This window comes from Meriones unguiculatus (genome assembly GCF_030254825.1).
Source record: "Meriones unguiculatus strain TT.TT164.6M chromosome 16 unlocalized genomic scaffold, Bangor_MerUng_6.1 Chr16_unordered_Scaffold_43, whole genome shotgun sequence".
NCBI lineage: Eukaryota > Metazoa > Chordata > Mammalia > Rodentia > Muridae > Meriones > Meriones unguiculatus.
The window spans coordinates 3,802,980-3,830,740 of NW_026843701.1; the positions used below are offsets into that span (position 1 = coordinate 3,802,980).

Sequence of the window (27,761 nt, forward strand, 5' to 3'; positions counted from 1 at the left end):
GCACACAAATTACCTAAGAAACATGGTTTAGTCATTGGCAAAGCATGGGAGTGAAACATCTGTCTTTCTCTGGTGCTACCACAGGTATTACTTCCAAAGCAAGACTGTGAAACACTTGGGTAATATGATTTCCTTGGGGATGGATTTGAAAATGAGGTTCACTGTCTGAATCTGAAATAATTTAGAGATGTCATCATTCCAAAATAGAGCAGACCTTCTGTACCCTGAAGCTTCTTCCTGTGCTTGAGAATCAGGGGAAACTCACTGCAGAGTGTGCATGAAAAAATGTCTTGGAATTCTTTTCTCACATTTTTGCTATTTTAATACTTTAAATATCATCTTGGTTATATTTAGCAAATTTTATGACTGTGATTTTTTGCTATCTGTTTTGACAGTATGTATTTATTTGAGCTTCAAAATAAAACAAAAATCAGTGTTTATTAGTCTATGCACTTTGTTTAGCTTTAATATTTTGGGCAAGGCAAATGTTTCCTAATTACCGTTAACATGTTTAGTTTAAACAAATAAGATTATTTGGACAGTTATTTATGAAGAACGTTACAAAATATAATGTCTGTGAAAAAAAATGTGCTTTGGTCTCTGCCCTGCGAGTGGGGCTTCACGGTGTGTAAGGAAGCGCACACCTCAACAGTCTGAGGGAGGACACATGAAAATGAAGTGACCAAAATTCACTCTTTTGTCTTTGTTGGGTGACCTGGTGGATCTGAAATACCATGTTCACCAGAAATTGCATCCCTGTTACTAACAGTTTTACATGAGCAAAGGTTTTTTTTTTTCTTTTTTGTCTGTGTTTTTCTTTTTTGATTCTTTTCTCACTCCACATTTCACACTCTCAGACCTTGTACTTTCAAGTACTCTCCAAAGTTATTGAGTTGATTCTGAGAAAAGCTGTTGGGTAAATAAAATTTCTTTTCCTTAGGTACACACATAGTAAAGAGGCTCAAGTATTGAGACAGAGTTGAAAAGAAGGACATTAAGATATGTAAAATTATTTAACTTTACAGTTTAAAGTCACAGTGGGATTTTTTGAATCACATTTTTAAACAAAGTAGGTCCACCTTTTGATGCTTTGAGATAATTCCAATTGCAACCTATAAAAAAGAGCTCTATGGTACAGAGCACAAGGTTTTTATGAAATACTGAATGCTGCAGAGGAGCAAAATTATACTTAATGATTGGCCTCTTGAAATACATGTACACAACAGATATTAAAAGTGATGGCTTCTTCTTTAGGATTTGTTTTTACTTTTTGTTTTCTATTACATTTTGATCCATCCAGTCCCTACAGGTGGCTTATATGGAAAAGTACGCAGAATAGATCCTTAACACAAAACTATTCCATTAGTGAATGTCCAAAATTGAGTAGGGTTTGTTTTCCAGTTTCTTGGTGAGGTGTTTGGGAGCTGCTGGTAATAAATATTCAGTGAATGCATGGTGTTGCAACAATCACCACCTGTAACATATGTTAGACAGTGGCATATGGCTCAACTTTGCCTCCAATACTGACTTACAATATAAGCCAAGACATTACATTTGTAAGGCATGGCAACATTTAATTTACAAAAGCTGGAGATAGAAATATGTTTCTCCTCTTCCCCCGTTCCTAATTTTTTTTTCTTGACTTATTGCTCTAATGTTGTCCAACAACCTTTTCATGCTTGGCTTTGGGTACTTTTCTTTGAGCATATGGCAATTGTGGGCATCCTTAAAGACCTCAGTGCTTTTTTCCTACCCCCAAATAGACTCTGTTTTCCATCATTTACACAATAAATGTCATTATTAAATAAGTTTTGTTTGTGTTGCTTGTGCTTAGAAATAATATATGGCATCAACAAAAAAATAACAGACATAGCTCAGTAGCTCAGTAGGAGAGCCCTTACCTTGCATGTGCAAGGTCCTGAAATAGATTTCCAGCACCACACAGACCACAGAATATGGAGAGAGGGTGAGGGAGAAAATGAGAAGTGGGTAGAGAGAAGGATGGAGATGATTGGATGGAGGAATGGATGGAGAGAGAGTGTGCATGCAGGATAGCAAGAAAAGCTAAAAAAGTGCACATGAAAAATTGAGCATATGCCACAATTCAGTTCATGGAAGAAGAGTCTAATCCACACATGAAGAGCAGGAAACTGATTAACTCACTGTATCAATTACAGAAGTGACTGTGAATAAATACATAACCTCCACTTTGTAGTAATTAAGCTGGTGTCCAGTGCATTAGCCAGTAAAGATGTTTGGGGCCATCCAGGCTTTTATTCCCCATGGACTCTTTAATATATATTTCATCTTTCCATAATAAATATAAGCAATATCTGGCCACTCTCTTTGGCTGGGGCTTTATACGTTTTTATATGCTTAACAAAGCTATTCAAAATTAAAAGTGCTTTGATGAAAAATAAAGCTGTTGCCTTCACACTTGCCTCTTTCTCACTGTGCAATTGTTATTTTTTTGAACTCATTTATTATAATTTATTTCTGAAATACCCTTTCCCTCTAAAAGTTTTTATTTTAATATGTGTTAGATAAGTTCCCCACCTTCTTTCCAGGACTACCCTACAGCAATGCTTTGTTCTGTATCATTTAGATGGGGTCATTGTAAGTTATCTTCAGTCCCAGATCCCTCTGGACTGGAATCAACATCAAGGAGGGCCTCTTTATTGGTGAAAGTTGAACTAAGAGTTAGGCTCTGTCGAGGCTTCACGGGTGCAAGTTCATTTAATTTGATGTTTTCATTTCTGACTAGAATGGTCTTGTCCATGTTCTCTTCACTGTGCCTTGCAACAACAGCATCAAATACATCTAATTTTGGAGGTAAGGTTCCACTTTCAAATAGATATTTGGCTGTATAAGAAACACAAATGTTGGTCAAGAATGAAGTAATCATGGAGAGAGATTTAAAAGGGAACCTCTGATTGTATATACCATTCTTGTCAGAGTAATAACCAGGGTAGAAGATCAGGGGCTGTAAGTATAGATACGGCTCTCCTCCAGTAATTCTCAGGAAAAGTCCAAAAATATAACCTGCAACAGCCCCGTAAGTGTTGGTTCCTTTGATGAAGAGTACGCAGAGCAGCTGTGGGAAGATGATGATGTACACAAGGTCTGAGCTCAGGTACCAGAGCCCGTACACGGTCTTCGTCAGCAAGGCCATGGCTGTTGCAGAGGCTCCAAACACAAGCACAGTGATCCTCATGACCCACACAATTTCCTTGTCTGATGCCTGTGAGGAATCAATGCAGGGTCAGCTTTGCAAAAAATGTTCTGGGTCTTTAAGTGATTCACAGGATAAACTTCTATGCTTTAAAACTGATCTTAGGTACTCTCCTTCGTCCAAAGCTGATGTAACCTATGGCACATATGGGTGCAAAGACTTCTGTTTATCCTATGATTAAGTAAGACCATGTGGCCTTTTTCTAAAAGTTCAGAGAAATATCTGAGATGAGCTAAGATCAAAAGTCACACAAAACATGGCAGCGTGAGATCTCACCGGCATGAGACATATGGTCAACCTTATAGCTTGTCCTTGTAGGAGTACTGCCAAAAAGATAATTACTTTTTTGGTGCCTTAAAACAGATGTTTCTAGGAAATTCCTTTAGTGAAACAGGAATGGACCGTATTTTTAAATTAAATGTGTATATACCTGTTTGTAAATACACATGCTATGGTGTGTGTGTGTGTGTGTGTAGGTCAGAGGATGAATTGCAAGAGTCAGTTCTTCTGACAATGTGGGATTCAAGGATGGAAGCCTCATATGGGCCATGAGGCTTGGAGCGTGACCATTTTTTTTTTTTTTTTTTACAGAGCCATGTCATTGGCTCCAGTGGACTTATTTTGCTGACTATGACCTAGGAAACCTGGTGAGAAGCCAAACTTTATATGATGGAGAAAAGTTCTTGAGAGAGGCTCATTTTTTTCCCTAAGTACCACAGTAGTAAACTGTCCTAGAATCATTTAATTCCATAAGAAAAGTCAAATTGAAAGGCTACTGTATGTTAAAGATATCCTTTGGAATTCAAAGACCACAGAGGTTGTTATAAAAATAGTGTTGAGTAGCTCACCATGACTTACAGCAACCAGCACTCTCTAGGATCCTACCATATTTAATCAGATTAAATGCTTTCCTATAATTTTTGATTCTGTATTCTCTTTTACCAGAAAGCCAAGAATTTTAAGCTATAGTAATGTGACATTCTCTTGGGAAATAGTTATGCTAATATCTTGACTTTATTGTTAAAATTAACAAGAGCATTCATTTATAGCATAAATAAATTTACTATATTTAAATATGTGTGTTTAATCAGTATAAGGGCTGGATTTTAATATAGACTCAATATGTATATACAGAATGAGTAGTCTTTATCCAAAATGCTAGGCAGCAGAAGTGTTTTATGTTGAGAGTGGCTTATTTTTATATTTTGGAATATTTGCATGTTTATAATGAGATATATTATGAGTGAAACTCAACTTTAAAACAGAAATTGTACACTTCATATATACCTTTTAGATATTACCCGAAGTTGATTTTATAAGCTATGCTTAATAAATTTGTGAATGAAAATAGGTTTCATAATATGACACCTTCCACTTGTAATATTGTTGGTTTTCAAAAAATTTTGGATTTTGGACTATTTTAAATTTAACATTTAAGATGATAGAGACTCTACCTATAATACTATAGACATAGTAAATAAAATGAATGTAGTAGCAATGACAAAATAATAATAGTAATGACAGAGTAAAAGTCTGGTCTTACATTTTGTCGGAAGGAAAGCTGGTAGATATTCCGAGCAAACATAGAACTCGCTGATAGGATGGATGAGTCCGCTGAGGACATGACAGCAGCAGAAACAGCACCAAGCCCAAAAAATGAAATGTATACAGGGCAGAGGTACTGCAGAACAATTGGGAGAATCATGTCTGCTTCCTCCTTGCTCTTTGGATCTGGAAATCCATATGCAGTCTGGTTCCAGTCTGTGGGGCAGAAATAATAGTTACAACTGAGAGTTCTCATGTGGTGGGAGGACAACTTCCCACTGAGTTGGGAAGTCCACATGCTGGTCATGTAGATATCTGACCTGCCTGGCTCTAGTGAGTGTTGATAGCATTTATTCTTTGTTACACCTGCTGGCCCTTGGCACCCAGATGTTCTTTGTGTGCAGTGGTGCTTACTCAAAATCAGGCAACTTTCTTAAGCCAAAGCATTTCCCTTAGACCACCTGGAGCTGAATGGAGGCCTATAGTTTATTCCATGGGTCCAGAGACCTGTGCAGACACTGAGATCACAGTAGTTTTTTAGAGGGTAGTGTAGTCTTGGAGCTGCCTTTGAGTGAGTTTCCTCCTAATTAATTCCATATTTCCTAGGGTTTTCTTTATAAAAAACTGGGGTAGGTCATGCTAAGGACAGGGTATTTTCATTCATGAGGCTCAGATATCTGGGAGATCTTGTAACTTGGTGTAATAACTTGAAACATCACTTTATCTGAATATGCTGCTTCTACTTTTGTTATTTGTGTGTGTGTGTGTGTGTGTGTGTGTGTGTGTGTGTGTGTGCATTTTCACATGTATGCTTGTGGATGTGTAGCATTCAAGTGCTATGGCATATGAATGTAGAAGTTAAAGACAATTTGTACAAGTCAGTTTGCTCTTTTCATCATTGGTTTCTAAGGATGGAACTCAGGTTATCAAACTTGGTGGCAAGTGTCTTTATCCATGAACCATCTCTCTGTCCCTGTGTTGCTGTTTGGTTTGTTTATAGCCTATGATGAAGAAGACAAGGAACCTGAATATGTACACTATTTAGCTTCTTTGATATTTGTTGATCTCCCTTGATGTTATGTCAGGACCAAGAAGTAGTAGTTTTCTTGGATCCTGCTGTTTTCCCACTTCCCATTACTGTCGCCTTTAAAATCATGCCTATATGCTATCAGGGTTAAAACTGCAACAGAAAAGTTAAGTTACCTGAGCTAATAACCAGAAATGTATACTCAAGCCAAGAAAACAATGAGCTGTGTGCTGTTTTTTGTTACCCTGCTTACTTATGTGTGCATACTCACGTGGGGGGAGGGGTATCTGTCCTTGTGAAACAAATCTTATTTTCTTTTTACAGAAGCAGATGCTGACAAAGACCTTTGACAATGTATTTATCACTTAGTTATTATTTTATGTCAAATATGAACATGGAATTGGAAGATTATACTATGAATCATGACTTCTGTTTTAAAAACTAAAATAAAAACACACCAAAATAATACAATAAATGGCATTCCTTTTAGAAGAGACAACAGAGTAGAAGATGAACTTTTTCTAACCTGTTTTAATTAACTACTTAGAGAATGTTTCTCAAATTGGGTTAATGTTACATATTTTCATTATACACGTGAAAATTTGCCTCATAATCACAATTAAAATAGCTGTAAGTTAGTTGTAAAGTTCATAAAATGGTCCACTGACCATCGATCTTAGTTTTTGTCACCTTCTCACATTATTTTATGTCTATGCCTCTCCTAGGTCTCTGAAACCCCAATCCTCAAGGTGATGATATTGATTTAGGCAAGGAAGTGATTAGGTTGCAAAGACAGAGCCCTCCTGAAAGAGATCAGTGCTCTTGCAGGGGATCCTGCTTTCTCTTTCCACCATAGGAGAAACATGAGTGAGAGAAAATTGAAGGCAAAACTTTAGAAATGTTTCATGGAGGCCAACAGGGAAATAAACATTTTATGTTGCTTTTGTGTTGTTGTTGTCTTAGTATTTAGTTTCTTTATCTTAACCAATATATTCACTGCTTAGTTTCTGCAAGGAGAAAAAAAAAACTTTCTTGGCTATCAAACTACTGAAAATGGAAAGTTAAAGACTCATGTTCACAGTGGTTCATGGAGACCATAATGACAGCAGAAGGATTAACGCCTAAGCCAGAGGCTTGCAATATCTGCTTTTCTTTGCTTCACCAAGGGGATTGTAGGTCACCTTCAGTGTTCATATCTATGGTTTATGATTAAACTCACCACAGAGTAGCAAGAATGCAGTGATATTTTTAAGCTCCATATCCCTCTGGTAATTCAGTGTGCATCACAGTTATCTCCTGGTTGACAGAATACAGTTGCTAATACAGCAGACATTTGCTGTTCCCCAATGTTTCATCATTAAGTAAGCAACAAAAAACTTGTAGAGACCATGAAACTAGAATTCTATTTGTTGAATGCTGTAACAAAGCCATAATGTGGCCATTTAGAAATAATTATTTTACTATGTGGGAGGAAAAGGGATGTGGGAGAGAGACAACAGCCATTAGGGGTTTGGGATACTACCTTGCAAATATGACAAAATTACAAAAGGTTTACCTGTTGAGGCTCCAATGGCCCCTATGCATATGGCTGGTAATGCCATCACCAGACACCCAAAAGCTGCCAGGAAAGACAGCACCTGAGCATAAGTGGCTGAGGATGAAGACAGGACCCTCTGGAAGTAGGCTTGCCATGGAATTCCACCCAGCATCTGCATGAGATTTAGAATAAATCAAATGAAGGAGGCAAATGAAAGAGTTATTTCTTAGGAGCATTGTGACACTGCATCAGTTGCATTTAGAATAGTTTTAGAGTTGTGAAGTGTGTAAAAGGCTCCACACTCCACAAATCCCAAACTGCTACAACTGTTTTTGCAGTGTTGTAAACTTTTGCCCCATCCAAGTTTGTTAATTTAAATTCTGACCTTCTGGGTGAAGGAAGTTGTATCATTATTGGCTCTGGGTGAATTAATTATATCATCAAAATAGAGTCCTTGTGAATCCAGTTAGTATCCATGTTAATGAAACAAACAAAATGACAAGAAAATTAAAGGAGATTGATTCTCTTTTCTACCAAGTAAAGGCTCAGCAAGAATGTGTTGTCTACAAAGGATCTGTCCTCATTAGACATGTCCTGCCAATGCCTTAATCTTGGACTTCATAGCCAGACTATGAAAAACAAAATCTGTTGTTTCTATTTAAGTAATGCTAGTTAACAGCCACAGAAGTCATGTCAATGAGTGCCAATGGTGTTTTTTTTTTTAAACCCTGTATTCCTTGAATTGTTTCCCTTTGTGACTACACTCAACAGGCTCTTCTTTTCCTCAATTTATCTGCCTTTAGCTGCCTTAAAATTACCCATAAGTCCTCAATTTATTTTGGGAAAGAAATTCCAACCATATTTAAAATATAAAAATTATTGATATTCTGCACATCATGTGATAAAATCTGAATCATGCAGCCAGTGAATGTTTGGAGATGTTAATCATGAGAATGGTGGGGAAACATACACTCCACTGGGAGAGTCAATGCACTGTGGTATTTCACTAAAGGGGAGTGTGCAGAACCTTCACTGAGGCACTGAAGAGAAGATCAGAACTACTGCCTATGTTCATTTTTCCCAACTACCTTACCTTTTCAGTTAGATGGCATATATCTTAGCACAGTATATGTAAACAATTGATAGATGTGCATAGGTATACTAGAAGTATGCTTAATATTTTCATTAAATACACAAATAAAATGACTGGCAACATTAAACAGAATTAAAATTGGCTACAAGAGGTTTGCATGGAAACAAAACTGAGAGACAATTATTTGGGGTTGAGAGGAGAAGGAGGTTAAGTGGATGCCTGCTGCATGCATGCCAGTAAGGAAAGGCTGCAGAAATGACATCTGAGTTGAACAAATAGGAAGATGAGAGTTCCTTGAAGAGATACTGATGTGAAGAAAGTAAAAACAGCATGATTCCCAGGCATCTGTGGGACCACTGCATATAGGATATGAGATGATATGAGTAGAATTCAGGGTACAGAGCCCTGGCCATAGAGAAGCATAGGAGATCATTGACTTTCCCCTAAAGTATTGACATGGTTCCAATTGTCCAGTGGATGAAAAGTTGGTGTTCAGGAAGTAGTATATGAATGAGGAAATAGTTGAAGGAGCTTACTGTGTCACCCTGTAATTTTTTTTCTTCAGAGATTTAACTCTGCTGTGGCTGTCATATTTATCTTTATTTCATTTGTGCCAAGCACAGTGACTGATACACTGAATCCCAGAGTATTCACTTCCTCTACAAGCCACACGTATTCAAAAGTAAAACAAATAATTAAAAATAAGTTCTAAAAGTTTTCATTGCATTCCTCAGGTCTATATTATTCTCAAACTAATTTTATTAATTTTTTAAACATATAAGTTAGTATCTCATTGCCATCTCCTGTATACATGAATGATATGAATTTATGCCCTTTTATGCACATAATAACCATCCTGAACATTTATCATTTTTAAGTAAAGTAAAATCTTATTACCACTTTCAACAAGATAAATTCATATGTTGAAAACCAGATCCTAATTTAATAGGCATAGAGCTGAATTGATCCTTTCAGGGAGCTAATCAGATGGTAAGGGTGGAGCTTTTCCAAATGGGATTGATGAGCTTTGAAGAAGGGATCAAGAAGTTATGGACCTATTTTTCCTACCATATAAACGCATAATGACAAGTTAGCAGCCTAAACCTGAGGAAGTCCTTTGAGAGAACATAGCTATGTTGATTCTAGCTGCTAGAGTTTAAAAAAAAACAAACTCTGTATGTGTACTTGTTGTGGGAGCCCTACTGAAGAAGATGGTGGTAAATTTGGAAAAATGAGCTTGGAAGAATGACAACATGGAGACAAAGGGAAGGAAACTGTAGGTCTACTGTAGAGCCAATTAGGGATGGTGGGGCTGAGAGGAGCTCTGAACATAATGAGCTGTACTTAGAAATCACATCAGTATATACAGATGTCTGAAAAATAAGATCCAACACCATCAGTGCTACAATTCAAAGCTGATTTCTAGTTTCCTCTTCCACTCAACATAGGATATTTACTTTCTACTTGTCTTACAATTGGGAACATGACTCTGACTAAGAAACTGGATATAGAGGGCCGGAGAGATGGCTCAGTGGTTAAGAGCACTGGCTGCTTTTCCAGAGGTCATGAGTCCAATTTCCAGCAACTGAATGGTGGCTCAAAACCATCTACAATAAAATCTGCTGCCCTCTTCTGGCATGCAAACACAACATTGTATACATAATAAATCACAAGTCTTAAAAAAAAAAAGAAACTGGATATAATGTTTTATTTTGCAGATGAATCTTACAAGGACTTCAATGTAGTATGGGGAAAAGGACCATGAGATTCTGATGCTCTGCTTTAAATCCTAGCTCAGACATACGGTTGATAGTCAACAAAGTGCCTGCTTCTTCCTTTCATCATCTCAATGTAACACAATAAACACAATGGCAGGCAGGTGTCATTTCGCATGTCACTCCTTATACTCTTAATTATAAAGAATCTCTGGAAAAAGAAAGCCAAGGGAACTTCTTCAGTCTTTAAGAGAGAAGACATTACTGGAAGCATATTTCCCTTCTAAGTTCTCCTGCTTCTTACTGAGAAATTCTTTACTGGGAAAGACACCCACTTTGAGTGGTGGGGAATTGCTAATATTCAGCAAAGTGGCACCACACACATTAACTGAAAAAATATTATTGTTCCTCTCAAGAGGAAAATGAAACAAACAAAAAAAAAAACCAAACCCTGATTTCCCCTTCACTTTGTAACAAAAAAATCACCAATTTTTTACCTTGAAATTAGATGCAAAATGGATTTTTTTTCCTATATTCTCTTTCGTTAGCAGAATCATAAAATCTGGTAGGGTTTACGTGGGATTTTCCCTCTTCCTCAGCCTGCATTGTGCCATGATTTCCCCTGGTTCTTCTCTTGCTGACAGTGTTGTCACACCAGGGTTCTGTGGTTTTTAAGCCATCTTTTGAATCACCCCCTACTGACACCCCTACTGACACTTACATCATGCACTGATGGCCTAGACACCATTAATTGAGTAATTTGGATATCAATTATTTATATCAAAATAAAGTATATTTTAATAGTTTGATCCAAAACACAAGTTAAAAGTTTCACATCTGAAGCTATCCAGTTAGAGAAAGGCTCTGTGATACAGTGTGGGGTCACATGATTTGTGAGCTTCTATTACAGCAGAACTGCAGACCCAGAACATGTAATGAGATGGTATTTAGATTTTTATAATTCCATTTGCTTTCCACATTACTTAAACTATAATTAGTCAGCATGTAGCTCCACCCTTTCAAAAGAAGAGCCAATTCAGATTTGGCCTTGAGTCAGCAGGTGAAACTTTAAATACACATATGAAATCCTGAACATGTCTTTGATTTCATGAACAATTAGAACCCATTTCTCAGATCATAGTGTCACTTACCAACAACAGAAAATTATCAAGCCAGGTGTAGACTTCGATTGATTCAATGGTTCCCAGCCAGGGACTCTGGTATTTGGCATGCACAGCAGTGAATCCGATGTCAGTGACTGCAGGATGTGACAGGGCAAAGGGGACACTGATCCACTGGAACAGAGAGTGACATTGGAGCATTGACCGTGAGCTTTATTGTCTTGGATAGGCATGAGTCATGTTCCTAGTTCATTTTCTCAGAGCTGGCACAGCTTGATAGTTGCTCTTTTCAGAGAAGTACCTGAAATTATGTTCTCTATAGGATGCTATGAAACATTGATTTAGAAAAGAATGAAAAAACACATTGAATACTCATGTGTTTGACTATATTGGATCATATAAGCCATAAAAGCAGTTAGCTGAACTTTTTGGGAAGAAAATATTATATCAACACCACACACACACACATACACACACACACACACACACACACACACACACACACACACCACATTCATTTTTATGTTTTCTGTGAATTCAGAAAAGATATACATCCATTAATATGACAGGGAAAGAGGTGATTGTAGGATGTACTCCTGAACTTCTAGAGAGTGACAGAGCTGAAGAGGAATGAGACAAGAAGTAGAAGCATTCAGACAACTTACAGTAGGCCATGGGGGGTGAAAACACTGCAAGCAGAAAATGCTTTTAACCCACAGGACATACCGAATGCTACTACTCAGCAGCAAAGCACACTGAAATGTATAAGTTGTTTCCCATGTGATTGTGTGATTGACTGGGAACTGCAGTTGTCTGCCATTGCTGAACAATGAGAATTGAGATGAATCTCAAAAGCCCAGGAAAAGACGGAAATTTCAATGAAGATTCCTTTTGAATGTACTTGGCTTTTGAACCATTGTAAAGCCAAATATCCTAAATGGAAATTTCTCAATGAAAGAATTATTTACTTATGGTGTGTGTGTGTGTGTGTGTGTGTGTGTGTGTGTGTGTGTTTGTGTGTGTGTTCAGGTTTGCTGGGCAAAGGAATGCTTCTGAATATTAGAGAGCAAGACATACTCAAAAAGAAAACCTTGAGTTTCAAGCTAAAGGGTTTTAATTTGTTTTGTAGGTAACTGGAAGCTAGAGGTGTTTCTTGGAAGTTTTACAAACATTTTGATTAAATGTCATGGATATTAACAATAAGTTTCAAAACACACACACAAAAAAAATGTGAGTGCCACAGGATGTAATTAGTCAGCATGTAGCTCCACCCTTTCAAAAAAGAGCCAATTCAGATTCAGCCATGAGTCAGCAGGTGAAGCTTTAAATGCACATATGACATCCTGAACATGTCCTTGAATTCATGAACAATATATATCCTGACAAAGGTCTTGTTGATATTATGTCCTTTAGGAATATATACAATTTACCACTGTTCACTCAAGTGCTTATTTCTCTATCTGGTTTCAATCTGGACATTGCATTGTGATACTTATCCTAAGTAAAACCTGTCTCAAGTTTGTGTAAACATGCCACCATTTGTTCTCTGTATTTTCAATTAAACGACCAGCCAATGCTGTACAATGGAGAGAATAGGGTGGGATATCCTGGTCTGGAGGGGAGGAGAAGGAAGCAAGTGGGAGGAGAGCAGAGACCAGCAGAAGAGGTTGTGGGGCCATGAGGAGAGATGAGCCAGATCTAAGATATGACTAAAAGCAAGTATAATGGGTGAAATCTGAATGGTAGGAATCTATGCAGGCTTGGAGGTTTAGGATGGAATAACTATTGCCCAGCATTGTATTCTAGGTTAGTTAAATAAATCCCAGTCTCTGTATGGTGATTTGGGTATACAGCTGGTAACTGCTGCTTAACTAAAAGATAAACCAAGAAGGCCAGCAATTTGGGACTAGAAAAATGATCATAAGATCAGGACAGCAGAGTCAACAGCCTCTGGGTTGGGATAGAGAACAGGAGCCAAGAAAGGGAAAATTAAGTGAACCAAGTTTTCAGCTCTGGATCTCCAAGGATGATTATAGAACCCGCAAATCTACAGAATCTGAGGACGTATGGCTGAAGTATAGGTTGATTATATATGTGTGGGTAGGAAGTAAATCTGGGAAAATGAACTATATTTAGACAGCCAACTCTATAGTTCCTTAATTAAAAAACCCATAATAATGTAGTATTCTTTACAATACACACAAATGTTCTAACTTAACCTAGGAATAGAAACTAGTTAACCTCTATAACATCCACTTACTTATGTTTTATGGCCAAAACCTTCAATATATCCTTACATGTTTGTTCTTCCAATCCTCTCACTTGAGTCATGAGCTGTGTATCTTAAGTTCTGGTCTCACTCAAAGCAATGAGGCAGGATATACATCAATGACAGATTCATCCCCTAGGATTGGATTTCTTGGGATAACAAGTGCATCAATTATAAGAGCTGCCGCCATCCACACTGACCTCCCCGTGACCCTACAGGAAAGCAGCTCTTGGGTTTTCTGCTTTCTTTATTGATGGCTATGATGATGTCGAGTAAAAACCAGAGTTTTGCACATCGACTTAGTTTGGGCAACTTGAAAAGAAAAAGTGGGGATTCTTGAGCAAATTAAATATTCTTAAATGTAATTTTAAAATGTGTGCATGACATTTCATAACAGTGTCTAGGAGAAAGAATAATGGGAAGTGGAGGTTTGGGGACTTTATGGGAATTAGTATTTACAATATAAATCATATTGCAGTCATATGATTTCTCTGGGATATTATTGATGATACAGAGTTATCACAAAGTTATCCTTGAGCTCTACACAAGGACAGTTAACATAATGCTTGCATTTGATGATACTGTGCACATGGAACCATGTCAGTCCATGACACAGAATTCACACACATTTCCATTTATACTTCTTTTATATTAATTAGGTGTTGAACACTGTTATAAGTGTAGTTATTATTTTTGCACTTTAAAATTTGAGGATGCAAAGTAGACTATGATTTATTTAACATGTGCAAAAGTGGTTTCACTGCCATCCTAATATTACTCATACTTCTTAGTGACAGTATTCTTTATTTAATAAGACGTGTTTGATCTAATTTATCCTAGGACTAACAAAAGTAGTGAAACTTGTTAATCCCTTATTTTTAGATCCTAAAGAGTGAAGACTAATAATGGAATCATTTGTTTTTCTAGAGCCATATTTTTTTATGTCCTCTCAGTAATTCTGTAGTAACTAACAGGAGAGGAGAAGCACTATTTTTAGGTTACTACTGAACCTTAACTTTCCTCACAAGATCAAAGTGTTGCAACTGACTACCAAAGAGGACCACAAGTAAGTTAGATTCAAACTAGTAAGAGTAGAAAACAGGACCCAGATAGTCTCTTGAGTTACAGTTAGTGCACACACTTCTGTCAAAATCCACCAAAACTAGCCAGGGCTTGGCAAGGCTGTACCTCTCTCCCCCAGGGGGAGGTGATCAGACAGCCTGCTGCTGAGTTTGTGTCAGAGACAGCCCCTGTACCCATTGCCAGGGAACCCACTTGGACACTGAACCGTCTATGGACTTCCTCTAAACAGGCTTCTATGTCTTCTCTATGCATGATCCTTGGTTCCGAAGGACCTTTAGGCCCAGGTCTTTTTTTGGCTCTATTCTCTTTGTGGAGCTCCAAGATCTGATAAACTAGGGCCAGATAGAAGGGGAGGAGGTTCTCCCCTATCAGGGGACTAGGGAAAGGGCATAGGAGAAGAAACGGGAGGATGGGTGGGACTAGGAGGAGACGAGGGATGGGCTGTAGCAGGAGACAAAGTGAATAAATTGTAATAAATAAATAAATTAATTAATTAAATTAAAAATAGCCAGGGCTTTTGATCTATCCAGTTCATAGAAAAAATAATATTTCATATAGTAGTAAATCTACTGTGCATTTTTCATGATGGAAAATAATATACCCACTGATTTTTGCTGAGTTATGATAAACATTATTTTTTAGAAGGAAATAAGGCAGGCAAACAGGGAGGGAGAGAAGAAGAAAGGAAGGAAGAAAGAAGGAAGAAAGGGGAAAAGAAAGAAAGGAGAGAAAATATGAGGGTAATGTCACTTACCAGTCCTATAAAAATGCAGAATAGCTGTACAACATCAGTATATGCCACAGAGTAGAGCCCACCCACCAGGGTGTAAAGAATGGCAATGAGTGCAGAGACAATAACTGATGCATTCACGTCCACATCAATGATCACGCTGATGGTGGCTCCTGGAAGACAATGATCAGGCAGCTCAGTGAGCAAGAAACATAGACAACTCTGCTTCCAAAGTACAGCTACAGCACACATGTTCCTGGGGCTTGTGGGATGTACATGATGACAATAATGAAAAAACAAAGTTGTGTAGTGAGAATTCTGGAATTTTGGTTTCATTAAAAAACACAGAATTTGTAAAGACTGTGAGATTTTTTTTAAAGATATTTATGTTTCTAATGCAAGATCTTGGGAATCAATAAGAAAAGTAGGATTGTGGCTTAATAGTGGTGTGGTATGTATATATGTCTCAAGTTGACAAACAATCAGTTTTACTGGCTGGTTTTGTGTGTCAATTTGACACAAGCTAAAGTCATCAGAGAAGAAGGAGCCTCAGTTGAGGAAATGCTTCCACGAGACTTTAAAGCATTTTCTCAATTAGAGATCAATGGGTGAAGGCTTAGTTCACTGTGGGTGGCACTATCTTTGGGCTGGTGGTCCTGTGTAGTATGCGAAAGCAGACAGAGCAAGCCTTGTGAAGCGAACTAGTAAGCAACAAACCCTTCATTAGCTCCTGCCTCCACATTCCAACTCTGCTGGAGTTCCGTCCTTACTATATGGACTATGGTCCAGAAGTGTAAGCCAAATAAACCCTTTTCTTCCCCCCCCAAAATAAAGAAAAAACAAACAAACAAACAAACAAACAAAAAATGGTATAGTTGGATCTTGAGGTAGCACTATTCCTAATTTTCTGAGAAAGTGTCAGATTGATTTCCAAAGTGGTTGTACAAGTTTACATTCCCATAAGCAATGGAGGAGGGTTCCCTTTTCTCCACATCCTCTCCAGCAGGCATCATCCCTTGAGGCTACAGAGGAAGACATTGCAACCAGTCCTGATGAAACCTGATAGGCTATGGTCAAATAGAAGGGAATGAGGACCTCCCCTATCAGTGGACTAGGGGAGAGGCATGGGGGAAAAGGAGGGAGGGAGGGTGGAATTAGGAGGAGACTAGGAGGGGACCACAGCTAAGATACAAATTGAATAAATTGTAATAAATGATAATAATATGGGTCTCTGCAGGACACCCTGGGCTTAAAATTTTTTTGACTCTGTTGTTCTTGTGGAGTTCCAAGACCCTATAGAAGGGGTGGGGAAAAAAGCCACAAAGTAGCAAAAACAAGCTACATTGTTGTGTTAAAAATGCTGTCTTAGTAAATTAAATATGACTCTCTACATATAGAAGAATGCATCTGATTTGGTCTTTTGCTTGTCAATCTATTTAAGACATATCTAAAATATATGACAATAAAACAACTAGAAATATGCATAAATTTAACTCTATTCTCAGAATTTGTAATGCCTTCACTATATGAAATTCAGCTTGACTAAACATGTATAGCAGACTTCCTTATATCAATAGTAAGTTTTTCTGAGAGACATGAATAATCATTCTCATAATTTACATTGGATATTTATTTCTTTTTCTTCTGCAAACCCATAACATACAAATTCTACAAGACACCAAAGAACTGAGTTAAATTTATAAGAGAAAGTAATAAAACTGTCAATTGGGGTTATCAATTTTTCTCTCTCTCAATGTCTTGAAAGATCTCTTTAAATTTTTTAGTTGGTAGATGTGTTGCTTCTCCCCAGAATACCACCATAAAAAAGAACATAGGCTGGGAAATCATAGTTTAAAAGTTCTCATTGACAGCATTCTGTCTAGGCTGTTACTTGATTTTTGTTTTGTTTGTTTTGGTGGGGGTGTAGGCATTGTCATAAGAGCCTTCTATGTCCTCTTTTTTCAGTTGTGACTCTGCAGCCATCTATACCATTGCAAAAGTAGCTTTCTTGCCCTTTATAGTCAGCAGGTGCATAGCTCTCCAGAACTGATGGCTTCTGGCAGGGATGCAGGTGGGCAAGGACTCAGTTTCCTTTAAGGTTGATGGCTTCTGGCAGGGATGCAGGTGGGCAAGGACTCAGTTTCCTTTAAGGTGCTGGAGACCTGTAGTTTGACCATGCTGCACTGAGTACATGGACAATACAAATTTGACTTTCTTCTTCTTCTTGTTCTTCTTGTTCTTCTTGTTCTTGTTCTTCTTGTTCTTGTTCTTCTTCTTCTTCTTCTTCTTCTTCTTCTTCTTCTTCTTCTTCTTCTTCTTCTTCTTCTTCTTCTTCTTCGTGGAGGAGGTCCCAAGGGTAGGGACCAAGGGTAGGGAGTGGAGTTCGAGCTTGCGCACTGAGAAGGAACAGTGCTAGGGTTCATGATGTGAAATTCCCAAATAGTCAATAAAAATATTATTGAGAAAAAAAAAAGACAGTTTAGGGGCTGTAGAGATCAATCCATGGTTAAGAGCATATACTGCTCTTGTAGAGGAGCCTGGTTCAGTTCCCAGTAGCCAAATGGTGGCTCAAAAGCATCATAACTTCAGTTCCAGAGAATCTGATACCCTCATCTGACTTTCATTGGCACCAGATTTACAGTGAATATACATACAGTCAGGCAAAGTATTCCAACACACAAAATAATAAAATAAACCTAAAATTAAAAAGAGAAAAATCTTATTTTTAATAGCTTTTATCTTCAATTTCTTTGTTTTTTTTTGTTTTTTTTTTTTGCCTTATGGTATTGTTTGTTGTGTTTGGTGGTTCCAGTATTTTCACTGAGAGCAGTTTGGAACACTGCTGTTCCTTTCTACTCCTTTAGGCATGCTCACAGTGTATACCACCTACCAGGGAGGAGCAATCCAGGTTGTTCTAAAACAACAATGCAACATACTTTTCAGCTTTGACTAGGCTAATAAAACAATTCCCTTGAATAAGAAGAGAAATAAATAGCTAGGATTCAAATACAAAAGATGACACTTATCTATCAGTGCTTTTAACAAATAGTGGAGTTACCGTATGGATACTTAACAGGCATTTTTTTAAAGCTTGTTTTTAATGTTGAATTTTAGTTGAAAATCTCTGTCATTCTTTCGGTAAAGTTTTCTGTTTTCATAACATTTCCAAGTTATAACCCCCTAAATTATAAGCAATTTAATCACAAGCAAAGGTCAAAGCACTAGACAGTCAATCTTTGGAGATGCTACCATTTGGTTCCAACTTTTTTTACTTTAGTAAAGTCTGCCTCTCTATCACAACTACATTTGGGTTGAGTATTTCTTAAAATATTTTCTATATGATTACACAAATTGTAATGAGAAAAACAAAACTGCATCTTTAGATCTTGTTGGTATAATGTTATGAAACAAAACAGTGAACTTAGCTACTAAAAATATAAGGACACATTTTATTCAAGCATCCTAAGATGTTATTGACAATTTTGGTTTATTCCTGGATCAAAATAATAATCAGATCTTGCCTGGCAGCACCTAGCTGGTAGTGAATGTTTTAAATATTATCACAGGAAAGTGTGAATCAGCAAGCTTATGTCAAGTGGGAGGGCACAATAAGCAAAGATGATACAGCAGAAGTGACAGATTCCAGAGAACGTTCAGGATGTCAGTGTTACCCATTCAGGGATAGCTAGACCTGACCACGCCGCAACAAGTCTTTCTTAGCACGTGAGAAGGATAAATGCTTGAGTCATGTCTGGAAGAGGTTATTCAGGACAGGAAAGTGAGAGGAGACCAGACAAAGAAGTGATGACACAGATGAAACCTGTGAATGCATCCGTGCTCCAGGCATTGTATGAAGCTGTATCCACTCCAAATACACAGAAAGAATCATCTTTGGTAGTTGTATTAACTTGCATAAATGTTTTAATTACAGGGAAAATATTCTCCTATGTTTTCATTCCCCATGCTCATTCATAATAAGATGAAAATGAGCATACATAGAGTTTCTATTTGTCTGTTCTTACATGTCCCAGTATTATTTCTTAAAAACACTGCTATGAAATATATCAAGCCATTATACTTAAGAGAAAAAGGCAATAATTTTGTAATATACATGCACTGATCGAGCATAGATTACTCTCAAGGGCAGTAATATGTGTGTGTGTGTGTGTGTGTGTGTGTGTGTGTGTGTGCACGCGTGCATGTGCATGTAGTTGCTTATAATGTGTGTTTCTGTCACTTCATATGTGTGTGTATGCAGAAAAATTGTTAACATGTTTTCATATACCCTGAAACACATATATGGACATAGACAAATTTCTGCAGAAGTAGTTTTATCAAAGTGTAAAGTTTAGCTGCCGTGTTCACGCTTGTAAAATGCCATAGAAACATTGGCTTATTAATTCTATTTACCTTTCAGGACTATTATTCAGGATTTTTATTCAGCTAGAGAGAGCATTTTGTATTCTGTTATTTAGCCCACTCCTTTTTGTCATACCTCACCAGGCAGTCTGTTCTTAAACCTGAAATTTCTAGTGTCAAAGAAACACCCCTTGTTTCTCAGCTAATGAGAGGTCGGGGGTAAACTCTGTCATTAGGCTTTAAGTTAAGAACTGTTGTCCAGCACAGGGAAGTGTTATTTTTCAAAGCTATTAGGGTATAAAATTGCCTTCTTTTTCACACCATCACCCCTTTCCTTCTATAGTCAGAGACCGAGAAAATTGCCTTTGATTTTATAGGAATTTGGAAGGAAAGAGAGACAAAGTTGGTTTGAGTAATCCCAGAGGCTACATCTGATATCATTGGAGCCAAGAGACAAGCTCATGGTCTGGCATATGTAACAGAGGAAATTTCCTCTTGCTCTAAGCACTAAGCAGGGAGTCCTGGGCACTGATTCCAGTGAAGGAGGAAGGCCTGGCTGAGGCAGGGAAGAGGGCAGGGCTGAGGAGGCTGACTGAGTTGTTTAGAATGGTCCTAGAGCTGGCAGAATGAAGGAGGCAGCAACGCAAGTGAGGTAATGCCCAGTTTCCCCAGGGTTTGAGTCTCCCGTTACCTCAATATCCTCATACTATTCACATTTCCACAGCTGGCGGTGGTTGCTTTCATCTCCAACAGAAAGTAGACAGAGGTTAAGAGAAACTAGGGACTAGAAACTTTTTATAAGTTAAGAAGAAAACACTTAAATTTCTGAGAGAATTCTAGCTGTGTTTTGCCAGTGTTTGCCCACACTATTATGCTTTCACAAAGAACTTATATTGACATGTCAAATTGGATGGCTTTGCTTGAATGCCTGTCTTCTCTGTCCGCAGGCTGTGAAGCCCTGTTTCTCTGCAACTGTGATTTACTGTTGGGACTTAAACTTTGCTTTATTTTCACTTTTAATGGGACACATTGTATGTAAGAATATTACTGCTTTTAAAAATCTTTAAGAAGTCTAGTTTTCCATACATTTATCAATTTTAGTATGGTAACCACTAGAAGAAAAACAGAAAGAGGTGAAATGTGCTCACAGAAAAGAGAATAGTTATTGGAGGGATTAAAAGAAAAAAAATCATTTATTTATATTTATTTAAGATAATGGATTTCCCTTAAACCTTTGGCTCATGGATAATTTTGTAGAGTTCTGATCTGTAATGGAAGTTTTAGTTTCTTTGTATGTTATGAAAATATGCTTTTGTTTTAATACCGTGTGGGATTTTAGTTGGGCTACAGTTTGTCCACACCTGTTAATTGTCATGTGCAGGGCGTGATCTTTGCCAGCTGATAATGGCCTTGCACATGCCACACAGGGAGGGGCAAAGTCTAGGAATTAGAGTATAGATATGAGTCTGAGAAAGAAACTTTGGGGTGTTTGGAAGTGTTTGGTGGAGTTTGGTGCTGGAGTGTGGCATGGAGCAGTTTGGACAGACTAAGAGTCCAAAGACATCGTGGCAGTTCGGGGCAGACAGACAGACAGAAACAGGGCACAGTGGTGTGGAGGACCCTACTTGTTTGTGGTTGATGGAGACCGGTATAGAGCTCTAAAAGAACCCCTTGACCTGGTAGAAGTAAAGGGGTCTAGAGCCCCTTTCCCCATGAATCTTTTCTCTCTCTTACTTAAGGGGGTTGGTGGAAGGGAGGTAGAGGCCTAAACACCCCAAATAAAGTAGAGTTGAAAATGAGCACAACCGGTGGCTTTCTGCTACACCGATACAAACTGTAACTTTTAGTTGTACTTAAATATATTTTTTCTAAATCATATATAATTTATGCTATATATAAAGCCATTCATGACCACACTCATGAGTCATGACCACACTCTAACGACGTGATTCAGGTTCAAAACAAATGAAGCTGAGATTATATTCTTTCACCTCTACAGCCATATTTTAGTAAGTATGGAATTTCTCTTGAAATTTTTATAAGAATATAAAAATATTTTAGACATGGTTTTAAGGATTTCTTTTAAAGAGGCCAACCATATGTTGAAGAAATTGAGACTTAGCAGAACCATCTTCTTCAGCCCTTACCTAATGCAGAGAAAATTGCTGCAGCCCAGAACATCTCTCCCATGAGTGCAGGGATGAACAGCAGTCCACCCATGCGCTTTCCGTAGATCTGCTGAAATGGGTCTAACATCGTCACATATCCCTTAGAACGCATAGGTTTTGCAAAAAACAGACCACCTAAAATAAACCAAATAAGTGCTTGTGAGAACAAAAAATTATGATAGATGCTCTTTTACAATGCTTTCTCTGATCCTCAGGAAAAAGAATTTTTATGATATCTATATGTATGGAAGAACATGTCTTACGTGTTCTATGGATACAGTACTAAGAAATATTTAGCATCCTAATGTAAATTCCTTAGTACACCTAACACTGCACATGCCTACTGGGCAACAGTAATTGCCCAGTAACAGACATAAATGAGGCACATGAATTTAAAGACATGGAGCAGGTCACTGTGTATTAAAACTCTTTGATGAATTTGTATCACGCAATCCAACAGTTAGACACTTTGAGTAAGCACAAAGCCCAATAAAAGCACTTTTTAACAAAGTGAGGAACTCTTACATAATATCCAAAATTTAACATTTAACTTACCAAAAGGAACTGAGGGACAATGGAGTTGATTAGGTTTTAATGGTATATCCATACTGGTTTTTTAAAGAAATAATTAACAGTTGTTTATGAAATTCACTCTTCTAGTGGCTACAGGATCAAAGAAATTTTTACACAGCTCTTAATCAGGTGATTAATAATCTAAGCATTGGTGTTCTACTATATAACAATTTCTGGTAATTGCTACTTAAGATTTTTCTCCACAATAGTTGTTCACATCATCTGACTTATTATTTATACTTTATGCTGAGTACTGAGTGAGTCACTGAGCTCTTACCACCCACTTACCTAAAATCAGACTCAGAGAATATCCAATGGGTGCCTGAGCCCAAGCTAGCCCACAACCTGGTCCGTAAACTGCTTCAGCTGTTCCATTGATGTAGCCTCCTCCAACCCAGGTGGCTGAAATAAAACAAAACGTGAGGTTATAACACCCTGCTCACTCACTGGCCCTAAGCCTAACTGTCCAACACAGTGACCGCTGGCTTCCTGTGGCTGTGTTAGGCTCTGCAGAGTAGTCAGTACTCCCTGAAATATCCTACTAGATATGTAAAACTTTATATATAAGAATTTGATAGCACAATTACCCAATGTAAGCAGATAAGAAAGGAAAGAAAGCAGGCTTTGGCTAAGCAAACTTGGGCCAATACTGACTTACAAACTACTAATTTTTCTCACAAGATAAAAGTCTGATTTTTCATTTTTTCAAAATAATATTTTACTAATTATTTGAGAATTTCATAGAGTAAATTTTTATCATATTCAGCACCAATACCTTCTCCTAATGCCTCACAGACCCGTAGTACTTTATTCTTACTGGAAAAGAAAGTTAACATAACTCTAAAATTTTATTTGTACTAATTAGAGTTTAACAGCAAGAGCCAGAGAGATACCTCTGTACAATGTATGTGGGATATGATGAGGGTCCCAAGTTATTAATACTCTTATCTGACAGGAGCCTGAGTCATCCAATTAAGAATGCAACATAAAAAATACATCTCTCTGTACAGAAATCTTGTCTGTGCCACTAAGGCATGACTGGCTGTTTTCATGCCACAATTTCTTCTCTTTAGTACAACAGGCAAAAAAGAGTGTGTTGAGTTAATACCGATATTAAAATATACGTATGCATATTTGTGTGTGTGTGTGTGCATGTAGGAACAATTAAGGAAAGGAGAAGCCATGAATTTGACAGAGAACAAGGTGTACATGGAAATGTTTGAAGGGAGGAAAGTGGAGGCAGAAATGATGTAATTGTATTATACTATCAAAATATAAGAAAAATATTAACTTTTAGAAGACTTTCTGTAGAGAAATTTTAGGCACATTTAGTGTGAATTTTATGTACTAAATCCTGACATGAACAGGAAATATATTCCAGCCCCTCCCATCTTCACAGCTTTCAGACCTGGTGTATAGATAACTAAACACTGCCATTCATTGCTTTATTCATTCTATAAACACTGTTGAAAATTTGGAAATCTTCTTCCCTATAGAGCATACTGAGTATGGAACAAGAACCAGAAAAAAAAAATCTGTTCTTACAAAGTTCAGATCCTGAGATTTATCTTTGAGCTAAGATGGCCGAAACTGATTCTCTGCCAGTAATACCTTGGTCTCTCAGATCTTAGGAGCACAGAGCTTGTTAACAATTACTTTTCACTGTATGGTTTTTGCAGTCCCTCGTCTAAAAATAAAATTGGTGCCTGAGTGATTGAATTTATTATAATACTGAACTGAAAACTTAGTCACTTAGCATAATTAAAAAATAGTCTTTCCATTTTTTATTGATTTAGCCCTTACTGGGCCAGACTTTGTTCCCTGTATATATATGTATACATATATATAGTGTCAAATAATGAGCAAAAACACAAATTCTTCTAAACTATATTTTTTAAAAGAATCTACATTTTTCACTCATTATTTCTTACAAAATGCATGTAGGCTGAATTTACTGAGGCTTAAATAATATGGTTCAGATTTTAACTGAATGGACATACTGACCAAGGGCCTTCTGAGCTTTGAGCAAGAATTGTTAACAGGTCAGCTAGACTATGATAACACTTTATAAGAAATAGCCTCATTAGATTAGTTTAAATACTTTAATTGTATATCATATTTTTTAAAAATTTTTATATAGTAAAAGAACAAATTTTGCAACATTATATGATTATAAGAAATAGATTATTATAGAATAGTAGAATATTTTAATAATCTGCAATGAATAAAATCTGTGGACATTCAACAACTCATTTTTTTCCATATATTTTTTGTGCACAAAGTACCTTTTTAAAGAGACATAGTACATAGTAAGAAAGCTGAACACAGCACAACATGGAGGGATCCTGAGTGTGGTGATCAAAAGACTTGGCCCTGATCTTTGCTAACTAAGCAGCTCTGGGGATTCCTTTACCACTGCAACCTTTCCACAGTAGTGCCTGCTGTAAAGAACACACGAACCATTGACAGTTGGTGAGTAAATGCCTAAGTTCACAATGGGAATACCTGGCAGATTTTTAATCTGCAGTATATACAGGATAGTGTAGGTTTCACACGGTCAAAATGAAGCCGTTCAGAATAGGGGGACCATCTTCACAGGAGGGTTAGGTCCTTAGCTGACACACTGTTTCAACTGGCCTTAAATAGGACTTCTGCACACAAACTGAATCATTTAGATTTGATTTGTTTTAAAGAAAAATTTCCAATGAGATGTCAATAGTTCCAGCTAATGTGGATTATGTTGCTGGTGTTAAAAAATACTAAGTAAGGCTCAACAGACATAATGTGTTGTTAGGCAAAGTGTTACCAATCATTTAGAGACACAATTTTATATTGTTTCAAAATTATTTTCAGTGACCAAGACAAATACAAAAAACAAACAAACAAACAACAACAAAAAAGAAACCACAGAAATCACTCTGAGCTCAAAGGAAGAAAAAAAAAAAAAAAGCCCCTCCTAGCACAAAGAGGATTATAAAGGAAGAGAAATATAGATGATGGCCTCAAAATTCCTTTGAGGACACACTTTGACTTTTTCCTTTTTATTCCAAGGATCCTAAAAACCTTACTTTTAATGTTATAGATTGTTTCCTTCAAGGAAAATGGTTATTAAACAAGGAAGTAGCTTCCAACAAGCATAATTAGATTGAAAATATTTTTACTCCAAAACGTTTTATTCAGGCTAAAAACCATAACAAGGTAGTAATTATTTGTCATTTAAGAGAACTTATTCACAACACCATACTGATAGTAATGGACACATTGAGACATCACGACATTATCTCTCAGATTCAGAACTTGACAGATTAGGACTCTGCATTCCTCCACCCCTTTGTTTGTACCACTCCCAAACCCACTAGCTAGTGAAGAGAGACCATATTTGCTTCACTAAGCTGAGTGATTTACTGTAAAATCATTTTTGTTTGGAATTACTGAAATTAAACCATTTCCTTTTTGTTTTAAATTAAATATGAAATTACATCAAAAATATAAGTAGTAGACTGAAAGAACTCCAAAGGACAAAGAGCAATGTTTGGTTTCTCACTCAGAACACAAGCCAGCATGAGAAGAGAGCACAGGAAACCTACCTGTCATGGTAAAACCACCAACCAATAAACCAATGTCTCGACCCCCGACTATGATGGCTTCACTGCGCTCTTCTGGGCTGCCACTGTTTTTGGTTTTCCAGGCAGCCCATATTCCAACCAGAAATATAAGGAGGTAGAAGAGGATGATAGCCACCAATCCTTCTACATGGAAAGCCATTTTTTATTTAAGGTAACGTGCAGATCCTTTCACAGTGGGCTACTTCATCAAGTCTTCTGTAGGAAATACAGCAATGCATTATTAAGCAGCCAAGGACTATGCCTACAGTCTCTGCCAAGAATAAGCAGCTGGCTCCAGGCATCCTTAAAAAAAAAAAAAAAAAAAAAAAAGAGCTTGCACTGAAATCATTGTGAAACTAATCATGGCCAACAAGTGTCCACCATACTGGTCTGTTTCTGCTTAACCAGTTTAAGCTTTGAGTTCTGAAAAAACCAACAAAAAGAAAAACAGAAAGAAAGGAGTGGACATAAGTGCAATAGCAATAATTTTTGTATTTTATAAATTCCTTCAAGTTAAGTATGTTTTATATTATAACTCAGTCTATCTATCAAAAGGTCGTTTGCAATGAGTACACCTTGTATTTGCCCTTTGAAACTAAGTAGATACTTCATAATTGTTTATTAATATAAGTGTATCCTAAAGGAATACTTCAAGAAAATGCGTGTATATGTTCATTCTTCATTCTCCTCTTATCCTTACTGATGACTTCAGGAAACAGGTCCAAAAGTAACCCAATACAAAAATATCCGGGGGGAAAAATTAGGAAAATTCTTTTAAACATGCATCAACTGTGGTTTAATTTACTGTGACAACTAAGTATGCTTTCATGCTTTCGTTGTTTAAAGGAAGGACCCTTTCAATATCTCTCAATCGTCCTTTGTCCTTAGCTCCTGTCATGCCCCCTCCTACTCCCCGCGCGCCCCTTCCTGTCTCTATGAGAGAGAGAGAGAGAAAAAAAAAGATTTTAACATATGGTAATATATAAACCTCAGTCACAGATACGAAGAACAGAGTGAAACGGAGAGAACTGATGTCAAGTTCTAAAATAAATCTTGATCTTATGGAATTCTTGTTCTTTTATTCCGCGCAAACCTGGGTTATTTCCTGCACCCCAGTTCACATCCGTAAGTTTTTGTGGGAGTTTGAGCTTTGCAAGAGGGTGGTGAGGCGCTGGCTGTAAGCACTCACCTCCGGAAAGGCAGGGAGCTCTGGGACACCCCAACCCGGTGGGCTCCGCCTTTGTGAGCACAGAGCCACCGAATTCCCCCTCAGCCCAAGCTCCCGGCGCTCAGCTGCCCTGTCCCTGTCCTCCAGTGCCCTGGGTCTCCCGATCCCAGACTCTGCAGCCGCTGGCACTCAGTGAGTGAGCCACAAGTGCTCCTCAGCTGAGCAGAGGGTGCATCTACTCCGCGCAGAGCCCAGAGCCCGTCCCTCCCTCCGGTCCGAGGGTGCGGCCCCAGCTCTCTTCTCACAGGGCTCTTACCTTGGCGTCACCGGGAGCTGTTCTGGGGATCCAGGCACCCCACGAGAGCCCGCAGTGAGGGAGGGAGGCGAGGGGTGAGTGGAGGAGGTCGGTAAAGAGCCCACTGAGGGATGCGAGGGGTGAGGCGATTGATCCGGGTATTGGGAAAAGTCTTTATAAGGCTGCAGGGCGGGGGCGATCGTCAGAGCTCTGGAGACGGACGTCAGAGCAAAGTGGTGCT

General features: G+C 37.8%; 1 protein-coding gene across 2 annotated transcripts; it reads right to left on the reverse strand.

Annotated features, from left to right (window-relative positions):
* Slc5a7 (solute carrier family 5 member 7) lies at positions 1-27,761 on the reverse strand. Of its 2 annotated transcripts, none has more exons than XM_060376633.1 (9): positions 27,542-27,761; positions 26,040-26,270; positions 22,741-22,854; positions 21,859-22,014; positions 15,377-15,525; positions 11,301-11,444; positions 7,360-7,513; positions 4,776-4,993; positions 1-3,241 (listed from the first exon to the last, which is right to left on the reverse strand). In XM_060376633.1, the coding sequence occupies exons 2-9, from the start codon at positions 26,215-26,217 to the stop codon at positions 2,612-2,614; spliced, it is 1,743 nt and encodes a 580-aa protein (XP_060232616.1). In that variant the 5' UTR covers positions 26,218-26,270; positions 27,542-27,761; the 3' UTR covers positions 1-2,611. The 2 variants fall into 2 exon arrangements, with proteins under 2 accessions (XP_060232616.1, XP_021483332.1); XM_021627657.2 differs by having other exon boundaries at positions 26,040-26,273.

Excerpts from the sequence above, each read along its gene's own strand:
- Slc5a7 (XM_060376633.1), bottom strand. The coding sequence starts at position 26,217 with ATGGCTTTCCATGTAGAAGGATTGGTGGCTATCATCCTCTTCTACCTC. Across the intron at positions 11,445-15,376 it reads TCTGCATTTTTATAGGACTG|TGGATCAGTGTCCCCTTTGC; the intron begins GTAAGTGACATT and ends TCTCTGTTCCAG. Across the intron at positions 4,994-7,359 it reads GGCCATTGGAGCCTCAACAG|ACTGGAACCAGACTGCATAT; the intron begins GTAAACCTTTTG and ends TCTGCCCCACAG.